This window comes from Betta splendens, chromosome 16 (assembly GCF_900634795.4).
Source record: "Betta splendens chromosome 16, fBetSpl5.4, whole genome shotgun sequence".
In the NCBI taxonomy this organism is placed as follows: domain Eukaryota; kingdom Metazoa; phylum Chordata; class Actinopteri; order Anabantiformes; family Osphronemidae; genus Betta; species Betta splendens.
In genome coordinates this window covers 11,434,367-11,450,561 of record NC_040896.2, presented here as the reverse complement: position 1 = coordinate 11,450,561, position 16,195 = coordinate 11,434,367, and the positions used below count along the sequence as shown (strand labels likewise).

Here is a 16,195-nt window from a genome sequence, read left to right as displayed (position 1 = left end):
TTCCTTCAGAAACAAGATGTGACCTCTGATTATTACCTCTGTCTGCAGAATTTGCACCTGGAAAATAAAAGGGTGGCACCGAAGGAGAAGAAGCAAGCGGCACGATTTAACGCATGGTCTTGTAATTGTATTGGCTGTAAAACACTTGGGTATAAGAATTAAACCTAAACCAGATAATGTCTGGGCTACGATGTACGTCTGCTCTGTTTCACAGGAGGAAATAGGACAAAAAGAATTGGAAGTTATTATGTGGCAGGAAAAAAAATCTCATCATCTGAGTCTGCTGGAGTCTGCAAATAGATACATGAGAAGCTGTTTCCTCTTGATTCAATGTCCCTGACTGTCACTGCATTCGTATTTTGCCGTTCATTAATGAACGTTTATCGATTCTGGCATCTGCTGTGGTGGATGTCACACGAGCTAATCCCAAGCGCGTGCGCACGAGCCAACGGCAGAGGGCGCGCGAGGCATCCGATTTAACGGACACCAGCACGACGTTCAGCCGCCTGGAGTTGGATGAGGAAGTTTATGCTGCTTTTCCCCGTTTAGGTGTTGATTGTGTTTCATAATAAAACTGCTGGTCGTTCACATTTGGGCATTTGGAGCGGTGGCACCGAGCTCACCAACCACAAGCCGATGTTGGGTGTTAACTGCCGGAGGTCCGGCGTATAACACATATCTGCGTTATTTTGGTACTTTCCACGAAACGAACGCTATTTTTTCTTACATCACCGCTGATTTACTGACACGAGCGGAAGCTTCAAAATATTCCCTCAAAGTGAAACCTGCTGCTGCACTCGATTTTATCCAGTTGCAAACAGTTCTAGTATAAATATACACGGCGTATTTCAACAAGTTGCCTCCATTGCCCGCCCCCCCGTCGTTGCTTATTCTAATGGCTTTTTGGGAAGAAGGGTTGTGACGCTCGCCTGATGACATCATTCAGTTAGTCCTACAGCCGGGACCGCTGGGCGCGCGGCGGAACTAGTTCTTCGAGCAGGGCGAGCGCAGCAGCACTGAATTACATCAGAGCTCCTGGTTGTGGGAATATCTACCTGTGCGCGCGCCGGTAGAACGAATCCACGAGGATTTTCTCTCGCTTAAAAGGCGCGGTGAACGGACACGGGAGACGAGAATCCGTGTCGGACCCCGGTCTGTCCTGTATCCAGATAAGTTTTTCTTTTTTGCACGCAGAAACCGAACTGCGTCCAAAGGGTTTCTTTCGATTGTACTTCGGCGTGCCTGGTTTCGCAAAGAGGACCGTAATCAACCATGGCGAGACGTGACGGCCGAAATTGGCGTGACTGCAGAAAAATGATCGGACTCCTCTGCCTGCTCGCGTCGATTCTACGAGGCGGTAAGACTTGTTCACTTATTAAAAACTTCCCGCTGTCAGCCTCGGATATTTGTCCATTCTGTTCCTAGCGCTTTAATCATAGCGCACGAGACGCTCTAACCGGACTAACACCTGTCGGGGCAGGAATAAACAGGTGGGGACGTTTCTCCAAGCTGCGTTTCCAGTATTTAACCTTTAAACCCACTTGTGGGGTTTTGATGGCGCGAGGCAACGTAAAGGTGAAACCGTCCCCCCCCCGTTACTCAAACGTTCTTTCCGCGTATCGAGCCACAGCAGTTTCTGGGCGGTGACGCCATGTTTAGTTTCGCTAGGTGTGGCTCCGGGGAGCAAGGTGTTTTTCCGCAGGTGATTTCTGGCCCTTTTGCTGTCGCCCGTCTCTTCCGACCACGAGCAGCACAGGTTTGAGTAAAGAAACCGTTGAGGCGCTTCGCCTGAAAACCCCACGTCCCTCCGGTGGGCGCGAGCCTCTCCTCCCTCTGTCTGCAATACTTAATTAGCTGAGAAAAAAAAAATCATGTTTAATCTGTGCGCTCAGACTAGTGGGGACCGCTAAAACCTAATCGCTTGTCCGGAAGATGAATAATTCAACCGATGCCGGCTTCAATATTTGACTGACGTCTCCTCGGTTGTTTCCTATTTACTGTTACTTTAAACTCCCGCCTGTGTGTTCGCCGGCCTCCGTGGGTTAATTATTAAGGCGTTATCCGACCCTGTTGGGCTCCGGTGACCCACAGGTGCTTGCGCCACAGTGAGTAAACCCACGGCTCAGACGGCGCATTCCACGGCATATAGTTCACTTATTAACATATGAATGTGTGGCATTTTTTCTGCCTCTCTGCCAGGCCACCTATTTGTTTTGTGTTCTAATTGGGGCAAGAATGTAGGACTGCCCCGCTGCAGGACCCGCTTTCACTGGAGTACAGTAATGCGGCCCATAGTGCCGTGGTTTTAATTAAATGCACAGTCACGCTTTTGACTTATTCATGCTGGAGACCTTATTTGTCCAGTTCCATTTACCCGAACATGAAGTGCTCTTGAGGGAGGTGCAGCAGTGGTGGGGGCCAAAACAAAAGGTTTTGCGTATTCATGAGCGACGGCGCTTCAGACGTGACGAGGAGAAACCCAAACTTTTGGTCGGTACAGTTTAATCATTTCATCCAAAGGCAACCTCTGACCTCCTTATGGGCAGGAGTTAAAGTTATGCAACATCATCTGCATCTGCAGCAGAAATAAACCTTTTTTTTTTCCCCCACTCGTCTGCTTTGCATTTTTAGTTCCATGTTTCCACTCAAGTGTGACAGGAACCACTTACCTCCACCTTCCATCCCGCGCTTGAGACTGAGAGACGTGATTTAATTCCCTGCAAAAGTTTTATTTTTTTTTTTCTTCAGTTGAATATGGAATAGCATTAATTTGAAAATGCAACACTGGCTATGGAAGGATTTTTAATTAGTGTTCTTCTGTAGGTAAATGTAAGTTTGGTGGAGTCTAAGCCCTGAAATAACACTACTATCACCCCCTTACCCCAAGTGGGGGGCCGTGGATGTGGGTCAGAAAGGCTTGGCCCATTACCATGGTGATGTTTTTATTAGAAAAGGGGTGGGCTTATCTAAGGGGGGAGCGGGTGTGGGGGGTGGGCTGAGGCTACAGCAGCATTGTCTTTATGGCTGAGTAAGCTGCCTGCGTGCAGGGGGTGGCTGGCTACAAACCGGTGGGCATGCACGTCCACGGCTAAGCCACTCCGGACGCCAGGGCTACGTCACCACGTCCACGTCCGGGTGGTCCTCCGTCAGTCGCTGCGCCGAGTTTCAGAAATGGACGAAACTGAACGGGCCGCGACCGATTGAGACGGGCTCCTCGCCGCCTCCCGTCCGTTCCGCCCGCCACTTGGAATCTTCCTCTCTCCCGCCAGACCCTCGCCCGCCCGCTCCCTCCCCCACCCCAGGCTGCCCAGCACATACTGGGGCCTTGTTGTGGTGCCTTATTATTTCCAGCTATCGTTCGTTCTCTCCTGTCTGGTGCCTTTGTTTGAGTGATTGTAGTCGCCGGGTGATTCAGATTCCTCCCTCCCCCGTATCCCGGCCTCCCTTTGGGCTCAAGGCCACGCTGTTTATGACAAGAACAACATGCAGATCGACGGGAAAATAAAAGCCCACGTGACCTCGCCGTGTCCCCGAGGTTTCCTGTCCGTCGGAGCCGCGCGAGCTGTTGTTTCGCGGCGCATAATGATTCCAGCTAATATTTTCATGACTTGTGAAAACGCTGGACGTTTTCGCCCCTGTACTCCCACAACACACAGTCTATTTACACACCCGGTGACTCTGATGTAGTGATGTTTCTTTTGGCAGTCCTACTTGTGCAATAGCTCGAACTATTTCCCTCCACATGGAGACACCGTGTGTGAACAGCGGAGTCCTGCCAAGCCTGTGCCCATTCATCATTACAATAGGGAACGAGCTTCACACTCTGTCCATTAAGAAGAATGGACCTGATGGATCATGAGAGGACTATTTTTTTCTCCTTTCCTAATAAAAGTACTAAGAACTAAGTCCTTAGTGTCTCATTAGTCCCTGTGGAGCAGAGGGCTTCGCTCTTGGTTTGGTTTCTGTGTTAATGGCTGTCGCACTTAGGTCCCATCATTATGTAAATGAGCCGATCTCGCCCCTTCGCACCGGCCCTGTAAATGTCAGAAGGATCTTGAAAAGGTCATGTGTGTGTGACTACACGCGTGTTTTTAAAAAGCGGAGTCTCGTTCCGGCGATGACATGCACTTGTACGTGCACATACGCGCCGCCATTTAGAGTGACACATCAATAACCTCACCCCCTCTCCTTATGGCCGCTTGTAACGTTGATTCAGAAATAAAAATGTGCTTGAATCCATGGGTTAATGGGGAAGTGGTGGTCTGTGTGCGTACGTGGACGCTGCATGGCCCCATCAGTTCTAAATGACTGTACTGGAGAAAATATTTGACATTTCACCTAAATGAGCCCAGTCATTTAGACGGCTTTCTGTTATTATTATTATTTCACCGCAATTGGGTAAAAAAAAAATGATTTCAGCTCAGTTGCAACATTTAATGGCTGCCTAGAAATGAAGTGCCTCTTATCCAACAATAAATAAGCAATGGATGGAAAGCTTTTTAATAGACATAATGAAAACGTTTCAGCGAAGGCCCTTTTATTTTGGAAAACCTTTATATCCAACCTGAACTGATTAAAACAATGTTGATAAAGGACCTCGTTCAGCTTTTAAACATACAGATGTTTGATAGACAAGTCGGAGCCAAATGACTTTGCTTCTCAGAATTTTCATTTCCACTGACCACAGATTAGATCCGTAATGTTTGTTGACTCGGGCTATTGGACGGGATGGATGAGGCCGACGAGGAGCAGGTCGATGAGCGCGAGTCACCGCGTTTTAGAGCCACAAACACAATAGAGCGCTCGCTCCCACATGCGTGTACACATAGAGCTGATGATGAATCATAGTGACCCAATAGAACCTGTAAGTCATGTGACATGCCAGCAAATGGGAGGGGCCTGTGTGTGTGTGTGTGTGTGTGTGTGTGTGTGTGTGTGTGTGTGTGTGTGTGTGTGTGTGTGTGTGTGTGTGTGTGTGTGTGTGTGTGTGTGTGTGTGTGTGTGTGTGTGTGTGTGTGTGTGTGTGTGTGTGTGTGTGTGTGTGTGTGTGTGTGTGTGTGTGTGTGTGTGTGTGTGTGTGTGTGTGTGTGTGTGTGTGTGGTTCCTATTAGCAGCCGTTATCTCCCGCAGGCATCGGATTCTTCCCCCCTATCGCTCCCGGCTCCGTTTTAAAGATGCTTTTCCTGCTGCTTGAAGCGATGGTGACTTTCCTGTTTATAAGAGCCCAGTCCAGCAGCTCTGGGATAGATCCATCATGTCGGAAACTCCCCCCTCCCTTTGCCCTCCACCAACACGAAAACACGGACAAGCTCAGTGGAAGGCGGCTCATGTTGAGGTCACACTGAGAGCCCCCCGTTGGGATGTTTGTGTTTGGCTCCCAGGTTGCCAGACGACTGGAGTCGATCACATCGGATTCGAAGGAAACCAGGCTGAAATTGTTGTAAAAGGAAAGTCAACGTGCTGAAAAGGGCTTTCTGAAAAAAACAGCCACGCTTGACTTGATGAGGTTTTGGCCAAAGTGTTGCATTAACTGTTATCTACATCAAATATGCGTGTGTGTTGTTACGCAAAGGATTGGTGAGATCGTAATGTACTTTCACCACCCACAGGTTTCTGGATAATGGCGTTTTAAGGCTGGAGAAACATGCCAACAGCTTATCTTGTAAAGAAATGCCATAAAAACTCTTTGAATCGCTCACATTTCCACAGTCACGATGGCTTGTGCCAAATCTACACTTGCCCCAGTGTGACGAAGCCCAAATGGAATTCTGGGCCATGCCGGTCGGAGCCCTCTCCCGCTCGGCCAACGTGCCGACGGAGCGGTAATTCCGGTCGAAGCCCTGCTGAAAGACAGCCAAACTTTCCAGTATTAAATCTCCTTAATTAAGTAGACTTGGAAGACGAGTGTCTCTGTGACCTCGGCGAAGTAAAATCACAAAAGGAGGAGCAGCGAAGGTGGAGCACGGGATGTCAAACTTGTCAGATTTCACAATGCAGCGTTTTGGCAGCGAAGACAAAGGAGGATTTAAAAAAAAAAAAGTGTGAGGGAGTGAACCGGGAAGGCCAAGAATTATCAGCTCATTTGTAATTTAGTCGCACATCCCCCGTCTTCTGCTGGTTTGAAAGCACGAGGCACATTTTTACCAGCCGCAGAGGCTTCCATTGTGGCAGGGAACGGCCGCGCGCGCTAACCTTTCCCTCTATCACCTGACTCGTGTGCGCCGCCTGTCATCTTTCCCTTCTTTCATCTGTCTTTGTCGCGTTCGTCTCCGCTCCGACATCCTCCCCGCTGCGCGGAGCAGATCTTCGAGCCGCCGAGGCCCTTGACGGCGCCGCGGCACTCATTAGCAGTCACCTGGACGCGGTTGGCGAGGTGGTTTTCCGTATTGATCCGGTATTGGATGGTGGATGATGCAGTGCCCTTTTGTGATATTGAAAACATTTAGACCCCGGGAGCCTTGAACGCTCCTCCGCTGCTTCTTGCCTACAGTTTGCGAGGCGTCGCTCCTCTTTGACGTTTTCTTCTATTCATAGCATCTTGGTGATAGCGCAAACGTCCATTTTGCCGGTTTTGTTACCTATTTGCACAGTCTCCGTCACGTCTGACTTTGACAAGGTCACGTCAAACTCACACTTACAGGAGGCAGCCGACAGGCTGGCTGCAGGCGGAAATTGAATTTGGTGTGACAAGGTCTTGTCAGAACTCCAGGCTCTGGGTAAAGGCTGGCGTGGCCCCACGTAACCTCCTGTACACCAGCTGCTTTCAGTTCACTCTGCTCACTTTCCTGGCGCTCCCAGGAGGCCAATCGTAGGCGCAGAGTAAAATTACACGCCGCGGTCCGAAGAAAATGTGGTATTCCTCCACCGATATCATCTCGGAAATATGAGATAAGAAGAGCGAATGTGGCCTCGGCCTGATAATGCACAACAGGTTTATTTTTCATGGCGAGTGTACTTGTGTTTCAGCAGACAAGCCCCTGCCAGCGATATCAACATTATCTGCTGTTTCACTTGTTGGTTGGAAAATGTGCAACGGCGATAAACAAACGGCGCGGTCGCCATTAGTCCCGAGAGGGCTGAAGCGGCGGCAGCGCTCAAATCCTCCCCTGAAGCGAACGGCGTATTAAAGTCAAACCGCGGCAGCGGGTTCCTGCGGTTATCGGGTTGCCAGGTTGTGTTTGCAGGTCGCCAGGTTGCGTTTGGCAGGGCTCCTTAACGGGGGCGTGTTCGCGTTGGTTTCTGCTGATTGCCTCCGCTCTAATCGCTCGCTCGCTCTCTCTCCCGTCACATTTGTGCCCTGACTTCCACTTCTCCGTCTTGATTCATTCTTCCCCTACTCGCTCTGCCTCTCGTGTTTACGTCCTTTTTTTTTCTAATGGCCCAACATCCTCCCCTGCGTAATTGATCCATCTGCTCGGCAAACTCCGGCCTCTCACTGCTTCTCCTCTCATTCGCCGCTTTGTTCTCCATCTCGCCGTTCTTACTCATTACTCCCTCGTTTCTGCTTCTGTAATTGGAATGTCTGTTGCTTTCCTCTATCCGCTTACTCTCTCTCTCCTTAATCTCGCTCCCTCTCTCCTCCTTCCCCATCGTTCTTCCTCTTACTGTCCCACTGTCCAATTCCCCAGTTGTCTCTTCCACCTATGTCAGCTCCAGACTTCGTCTTTAAACCTATCCAAACTGTCTCTGCTGCTTCCACTCTCCTCCTCATTTGCTCCCCCTGTTTCTTGCTCTACTTTTCCTCTTATACCACTTTACCAGCCCCTGCCCTCCCTACGGTGATTTGTGTCGCAGGTTTTTGTACTTTCCTGCATCTCCTAACGAGGTCTTGTGTTGCACACATCAATCCGTGTCTTCCTCTCCGTCGCTGCTACACTTGTTGTCCGCTCTCCTTTTTTCCATCCTAATGGCCTCAAACACCTCCTCCCACTCGGCGCTGGTGGGCATTTTTTGAAGGTTAAATTGCTGTGACACTTTTTTTTTTTTCTTCTCACGGTTCACCCCACCCTCTGTCGTCTCACCCTCCCTTCTTGCCCCGACTGTGGAATGACACTCGTCATCACAAACGCTTCCTCAAAGGCAGCCGCAGACAGGCACGCGAGTGCTCAGCGAGAACAGTGAGAACAGCGGATAAGTTGCGGACGTGGCACTGATTCGAGGGTTGAATCACTTGATTGCTCTACAGAGGAAGTGACAAAACAAAGGCGAGGGAGCTGAGCGTTGGAGGTGGGATGGGGGAACTGGAATAAGCTGCAGGTCCTGTTTCTCCTCAGAAGCGCTAACCTGCGGCGCGGCGCTGGGATGAGGCTGACGGCGTCCACTCCCCCGCTGCCGCTCTCGTCCCACCCCCCCCCCCCAGGCGGGGGACTAGGCCCATAATACGGCTTGAAGCATCTAACTAAAATCACACGAATGTTGAAACAGGATTACATTTGACGAGTCAATCCCCTGCGTGTGATGTAATACAGTCCACACTGTAACTGAACCAGCTTTTATGTTGTGCATTACACACACTCCCTGCAAATCTTCCACATTTCTTTAACCTTTTTGATAATTCTCCTGCTTCGAGCAGTTAAATATTTCATTTAAAGCGATAATAAGGAGCATTTGTGGGAACCACAGTGCTAAATAAAAAAAAAATCCTCCCAGTGTGAGAAATCATCATAAATTAAATTATGCACTTTGAAGCTACAAATTGTAGCTTTTATTCAAACACCACTGAAGAGAAAATTGAGGAAATAAGCTTCTGATTAGAAACTATCACTTGTGGCTCTATAACAATGACTAATATTTCTATTTCAAATAAGTAATGCAGAAGTATGTGCTCCTTGTTTCCCAGCTGTCAGGACATTTGTTTGAGTTGAATCGTATCAGTATGTGTATGTTGCACGAACATGGCACTGGGAGAATTCAATGGCGATAACCCTGGTGTGGTTTCGAGTCCAGGCAGGCAGGCAGTCAGTCAGTCACAGAATGATGCACTTGGTGTTACTGCAAACAGAGACGCTATTGTTCTCGGCTCAAGCGCCGAGACCCTCCTCTTCCCTTCCATTCCCCCTAATCCAGGTGAGCTGAGGGAGACCATTGAAAGGCCATCTATTGTGCCGCCTCGCCCGCCTCAGCACCACACCTGTATCAGCAGACAGACCTGCCATTGAGCCGTCGCTGGAGGGAAAGTGGCTCCGTAACAGGAGATGATTGGGGAGTTTCTCTTGAAATGAAGGCTAATGGAGGAGCTTTTGTATTGTGCGGACGGAACACTGTGATTTCTTTTTTTTTTTTTTTTTAACGGGTTAACTTGGTAAACAAGGCTGTGCCGCGCTCTCCGTGTGTGCCACTAAAGAAGCCATTCCTGATCCGATGCGCGATTCCAATCCATGCTTGGATCATGCACTTGCTCCCCGGCTGTCGGGGCTTTCTCCTCCGCCTCTTTAGGAAGCTCGGGAGGAAACGAGAGACGAGAGGGGAAGCGACAGAAAGAGCAAGAGAGAGTATCTTCTCTCCTGACTAGCACTTGTCACTGTGGCCCTCTGGGTGCGTGCCGACTCCTTCAGGTTGCTGGAAAACCACCTCCCCAATCCTCCTCCTCCTTAAAAGCTCCTAAAGGAAACACTTTAGCTGCTCCGTTCTGTCCTCTTCCCTCTTTTCCCACTTTCCACTACTCGCAATAAGCTCCGGGCCCATTCGTGCACCAGTGATTCATGAATTGCGCGGCACGGCACAGTCATGCAGGGTGCACGCGTGAGTGTGCGCAGGTTGTGAGCGACAGAAGAAGGCTGTGTGCTGGATGCGGCGGGGAGGGAGCCGGGGAAGGGGGGGGGGGAGTGTGCAGAGATGCCAGGCCTGATTAGAGACGGAGCACCAGCCATTTAAATAGACACAGCCTCGGGAAGTTGGAGGGCTGAGGTGAGAACGAGGATGTTCCTCCTCTGTAAATGAACACAGGCCTCCTTAATTTTTCAGGTTTTAAATAGAGGTCCCTCCGGCTCCCACTACTAACTTTTCTCTGCCCGCTTGCTTCCCTCCCCCCTTTGTCTCCGCTCCGCTTCTTTGGACAGACTTGCTTTATCTGCCGTCGATGCTTGATGGCCTCCATACACTGTTTCCTCCTCTGCATTCTTTCACTCCCTCGCGTGTCCACTCATTTGGCTGTCGTCCCTGTGCCAGTCGGTTCCTCCAGTCGTTTATCTCTCCCTCTCATTCCTTCCAGATGACCGTCTGTCTGTCGTTTCTATCCTCATCACCTCAGCCCATTGTGTTTGCTGACCCCCCCCCCAGTTTCCTCTCTGAACCCATCTCGGCCTTCTCGTCTCAGGTTTCACAGGCCTACTTTGATTTCTTGTCTCTGCCTCGTGCTCTTTGCTTCTGCTCTTCCCTTTCTATTTATTTACGTGGTGATAAATTGCAGTAGGGCTGTCAGGTTGGATAGATGGATGGTGCAGAGGCCACATGTGAAAGGATTTGGGCGGCTGATGGACGCTCCTGTCAGTCAGCCTACTGCTTAGAATAGGGTGGCTCATTACTGTGAAGGGTCCTCCTTCGGAAGCCTTCCCAGCCTATTGCGATACTCACCTTGAAGTCTTCATTTTCACCCTGCGGATTCTAACACTATTTCGCACTATAGATCTAAAGGTGCTGCCAAAAAGTGGAAGCGAACCGATTCTCGGTCCTATATCGACATTTTAGCACGCGCGGCATTCAACCTTCGACAGAGATACTCCACTCCACAGCATGTGTACCCTTTCAGAACGCTCGTCCCTCGTAGATGACATAATTATGCAGTGTCAACGCGTGACAAGCTGAGCTTAGCTGCATTAGAAGAATTAATATGCACAGCGTAGGAGGGAGCCTTTGCATGATCTGCTAATGCTTATAGCCACTCAGTCCCCGACGCTCATCTCGGGAAGCCATCGCATTCTGGAGCAAGTTATCTCCGAAAGTCATCAAAGCTAATGCACGCCGTCTTTTTTTGCCACAAGTAGTTGGGTTTTAGAGTCCCATAATATACATCAGTGTCATATTCATTTGTCAAGTATAATGAATGCACTAGAGTTTTTACTTGGTCGTTTAATGCTGACACTGGGGTTAATTGGCCCTAAAGGAATAAGGATACACTTATGGTATCGTAGCTGAAATAGTTCAGCTATATTTTAATGCCTAATCAAACATTACAGTTTTCTATGGAAGTCCTAAACTTTAAATTTATGCCACAGAATCGTAGCTTAATAAACGCGCCACATAATAATTACTATTGCTGTCGGCTTTGTTAATAATTTTATACAGTGTTTTAAGATACATTTTTCTGAAGATTTGGAAACTTGGGGGGAAGAAGCATTAGTCTCGCAATGACAGACGCCTAGCGCGAAACGTAAAAGATCTTAAAAGGAGAATAATTATACAGTGTAAGATTGTTAAAGCGTCTCATTGCTGCTTAAAACCCATCTGAGTGCTTGAACGACTACTATGCATGTATTAGTCACTGTAATGATAGTGGAGCGGGGCAGCTGCCTTCTCCGCCATAAATCCTGACGTCAAGTGCAGGTCAGCGCGTAGCTGTGGATTAACAAAACCTACAGCTTGACACATTACAGCAGAAACAGGCCCACGTCATCAATGGCCAATGTTTTCCACGCGTGCTCACTTGACTCGATACCGCTGCAATTCCTTCATGGTGTTTATCAAAGCAGTGGCTGCAGCCACAGTGGTGGAATGCACTGAGCTGTATCTGTGCTGTATTGTGTAAATATAGTTTGTGTCAGAAATACTTGGAGCTGAAATGCTTTCGTTGATTTGAAGCAAAGTGCTGAATGGGTTCTGGGTTGTTGTGATATTGGGACTGAGAACGTAATTGGCAAACTTATTTATCAGAAAGTCTTTAGTTGCGGGCTTAGGAGCTAATTATTTCCATAAGTAGGGGATTTGGATAGATAGACACAAGGTGTAGCAAATGAAATCTTGACTGTTTGAAAGCCTGCTTGAAGGGGCAGCGGAGAGCAGCGGAGAGCAGCGTGACGAGCGAGGCGAAGAGGCGAAGAGGCGAAGAGGCGAGCGCAGGCTGCGGCCGTGGAGGTAAATGCATGTTGGCAGTAGCTAAAGGGAGGAACCGGGCGAGAGCACGACGGCGAGGGCAGAAGCCTGTTACTGGACCATCAGCTGCAGTAATGAGACGCAGGTGCAGCCCACGGAAGCGTGTCGCCTACCGGAGACGAGCGCGGCGAAGGCCGAGGACGTCGTCTGGGACGAGCTCCGAGACGAGGAGTCGGCCCGGCGCTTTCCCGTTGATGGAACATTATTGCTCATTAGCATGCGCAGCCCCACAGGAGCTGTGGAACAATCACCCGAACGCAGCCGGCACCCTGGGGACGCGTCGTTACTCCGGGTGCCGGGGCTTTTTTTCCGACTCTCCGTTCATTTGCATCTGCTTTGGGGGGAAAAAAAAAAGTGAAAGTAAAATCAAGTGCAGCACATTTGAAAACAAGCATGACACGCAGCCACATCACCGCCCCTCTGTAGTTCATCATCTTGAGCACACGCTAATGAACGAATAGCCAGGAAAAGGCCCAGCTTTGCAACACTGAAGCTGATTCCAGTTAATGAACTTCCATTCGGATTCGCTCGCTATAAACATGTGGGATTAGTTGGAAAAGCTGCTTCAAAAATTGCTTCGCTAAAAGGATGCAATGAGGGGAAAAAAAAGATGAAGAAGCACAGAGGGGAGGAAGGAAGGTGACGGATGGAGATAAGGAAGAAGGAGCGTCAGGGAAGAGTGTGTGTGATGTGGGGACTGCACTCGCAGCTGTACTTTGCTTTAGTTTCTACTCCAACAAAGGCTCGAATAAAGGTGAAAGGGTTAAGTGTGTGTGTGTGTGTGTGTGTGTGTGTGTGTGTGTGTGTGTGTGTGTGAGACGAGGAGCGCGTGTGTGTGTGTGTGTGTGTGTGTGTGTGTGTGTGTGTGTGTGTGTGTGTGTGTGTGAGACGAGGAGCGCTCGTGTGTGTGTGTGTGAGAGACGAGGAGCGCTCGTGTGTGTGTGTGTGAGAGACGAGGAGCGCTCGTGTGCATGCTGTGTTTGAATGTTAGAGAGAAGAGAAAACAGGGGAAGGGCCTTTGTATTCTGCCAATAGTGAGTGAGTAAATATTTTCAAATGTCACGCTGCGTCGGTGGATTGTTCTTTTGGGCCGAGAAAGGGAGACAGTGAGCTAAAGATCGCTGTGTTTACTCTGCCGCGTGGGGAAGTGAGCACAAACTGCGCTTTGTCCCGTGCCCGGCGAACTCAACGTCGGCGCTGGCTGCGAGACCTCCCATAGACGCCGCCATAAACGCGCCCTCGCTCCCTCTCTCTCTCTCTCTCTCTCTCTCCCCTTCATTTGCTGCCAAGCGACATGGCTTGCTCCGCTGCGAGCTTGCTGTGAATGAACAATGCGTGCGCCTCTCTGGTCGCGGACCTTCTCCGGCCGGACGTGCAGGCAGGTATCAGGCGATGGTCATGCGTTTGATGTCGCTCGTCTTCCGCGCCGGGCGCGAGGGAAGGAACACGCCAAGCACACGCTCACCAGGACCTCCACAGCTCCCCTGCGGTCCTGCATGTATGTTTTCTTGCTATTGTGGTATAAGGTTGGGTCCGGTGAGAGACTGGAGATAAGAGGGGTCATTCATTCAACACACACACAGACACACACACACACACACACACACACCTCCCTCCCAGGCCTTTCATCTTTACTCTCACAGGCTTCTCTTGTTCTGTGTCACTGAAAAGAAAGATGGCAAGAGATGGGAGAGAGATGAAGGGGCTGGTTGCAGGGAGGGGAGGGAGGGGAGAGGGGGGACAACAAGTGAGTCGACTTCCCCTGTAAGGCCATCCACCAGCCTGCCCCACCCTCACCCCACCGTTTGGGGCAGTAACAGGTTGCCGGCGCTCCATCTGCTCCCGCGCTGCGCCGCCGCTGCGGCCGTTTCATCTCCTTCCACCCTCCGTCCCTTTAATTGCATCCCTCTCATCCCCTCTCCTCTCTGTCTCGCCCGTGCCTCCACTCGTTCTCTGTCCACCCCTCGGCCTCCCCAGGGCTCGCCTCGGTGGGTCGGTTCCAGTCTGTCTGTTTGCTGATGACTCCACTTGGAGCAGATGTGATGCTCAGCAGCTGTTGCTCAGCTCTGCATCTACGACCCCCCCCCCTCCCGTCACATTACTCCCTCCCTGCATCTCCTCCGTCTCTTAAGTTCTTATTTATCTACTCGTCTCTTCGCCTCGCGCTACGTCGTCGCTCAACTGTAAACCGTGGCGTTGAACACAATTCTCAGGACTCTTTTGTCTTCTCCGAGACCAGACTCATCAATTTGTCTCGCTTCGCAGCCTCCTCCGTGCGGCCGCTAATGTTCAAAGCGCGTTAGGCTTTTTTTTTAACAGTTCGTCTGCCACACGTGCCAGCTGTCATGCTACAGTCATGTGAACGCGGTCCCGGACCCTGACGGCGACGGTGCCAGGGTCGCGCGCCGCCATAAATCTGGCGATATGAGAGGAATGTGAACGGCTGCGCGTGTTTGTGTTGTTGTTTGTCCTCCCGGTGTCACAGCTCCCTTCAAAGCCGGGCCCAGAGCTAGATTTAGAAGAGCTATGTTTAGCTTGATGTTGAGACATATGGAGACACTTGAAGAATGATGAAGTGGGTTTTATTTAGGCTGACTCCCATCAGCGGCCCGCGCCTGTTCACACACCACACACACACACATTAGGGTCTTTATTGGCTCGCTGCGCGTCCGTTCGCCGTTTCTCCGTCTCTGCCTCCCTCTCGGCACGAGTTGGCTGCAAAGCGAGCATCGTCTGACAGGTGCGCTCTCGTCTGCGAGTCGACGGGAAGGGGAGAAGGCAGGGCTCGGAGTCACTTTGATGACTTCAACCGGGGGGGGGTGTGTGTGTGTGTGTGTGTGTGTGTGTGTGTGTGTGTGTGTGCACCACATCTGTAATTGGTTGCCGCCGCCGCAATAGTTGCAGCTCTGGCTTCTGATCTCGTGGAAATCTGGGATCAGTGCAGCAGAATCACCTGCTAATAAGCACGGGCACCAACCTGTGCTCTGCTCGAAAGGCTGGAATATCATCGCTTCCAGGATTTAATCTCTCCAGAATCCCTTAATGGGAAGTGTTACATGCATTCTAATTTGCAGTGGTTGAGATAAAACGTGTGTGTGTGTGTGTGTGTGTTAGGTTGAGCGGTTGTGTGGGTTTTGTGCACATGACTGAAACTGAGATAAGAAATATTGAGCGCCACTTTGACTCTGCACTGTCAGATGATAAGATTACATCAAGCGCAGATCCCCAGCGGCCGTCGGTGCACTTCGCCCTCTCGGCTCTTCCCCCGTGCGACCGGGGGCGGCGCGCGGCGCGGCGTCACTGGGACATTCATGAAGGGGGAATCATCACTCACTCCTGGTTCCCCTTTGAGGGCCGCGCTAATTAGCCGGCGTCTGTGATTAGTTGGCTTGTGTTTGATGTGCTGCGCTCCCCGCTCCCTCTCTGTGGAGAAGGCTGCCTGCCTGTGCCGCAATTTGGCTGTGAGGTTCACCAAACATACACGCGGCGACACAAAGGCTCAAAGCGGACGCACAAAGAAGTGCTCGGCGGCAGGTTTCCCCCCCCCCAGCCTTTCAGAGACACCGCAGGTGGCCTCAGACGCCGCATCCCGCACCCACAGACACGTGAGCCGCTCGGCTCCGAATCACGGCGCACTTCAGTGGAGTGAGTACAGCTGTTAATATTTTACCAGCAGAACTGCATACCAAGAACTGTGTTTGCTTTCGTTTGCGGCGTTCCAGCCCGTCGGTGAACCCCGCCCCCCCCCCTCGCTGTTGCACCGCTCCCAACCCAGGGTGTGGGTGGCTAGCTGAGAAATGGATTTACCGAACGCAACCCCGGGTGATTACAGCCAAAGATGGGCGAATTATGAATGTAATTAAATTTGTACAAATCCCCCTTTGCTCCCCTTTTGCATTAGCTCTCCATGGCAAAGCACAGTAGGGGATATCCATGTTGCGTTTAATATGACACAAATAGGCGCCATTCTGTGGAGCGTGGCGGAGTACTGTCTAATTACACCGAGGCTGTGATATTGAAGAGCCCGTCTGTCCTTGAAGCTGCCCAGTGGAGCATGGCAGGACCAGCGCTGGCTGCTCGTAGCCCCGTCTATCCGTCCCTCACTTCC

The 16,195-nt window shown here is 50.6% G+C and overlaps 1 protein-coding gene across 2 annotated transcripts in view; it reads left to right on the top strand.

Moving 5' to 3' along the window:
- The first annotated feature begins 942 nt into the window (after positions 1-942).
- The window catches only part of si:ch73-22o12.1 (poliovirus receptor), a 61,090-nt gene continuing 45,837 nt past the window's right edge, over positions 943-16,195 (top strand). Inside the window, exon 1 of one of the 2 annotated variants that reach the window (XM_029129011.3) lies at positions 943-1,357. In XM_029129011.3, the coding sequence (XP_028984844.1) occupies positions 1,273-1,357 (85 nt within the window). In that variant the 5' untranslated portion in view covers positions 943-1,272. The remainder of the gene's footprint in view (positions 1,358-16,195) is intronic. The other variant, XM_055503106.1, reaches the window with a different exon arrangement.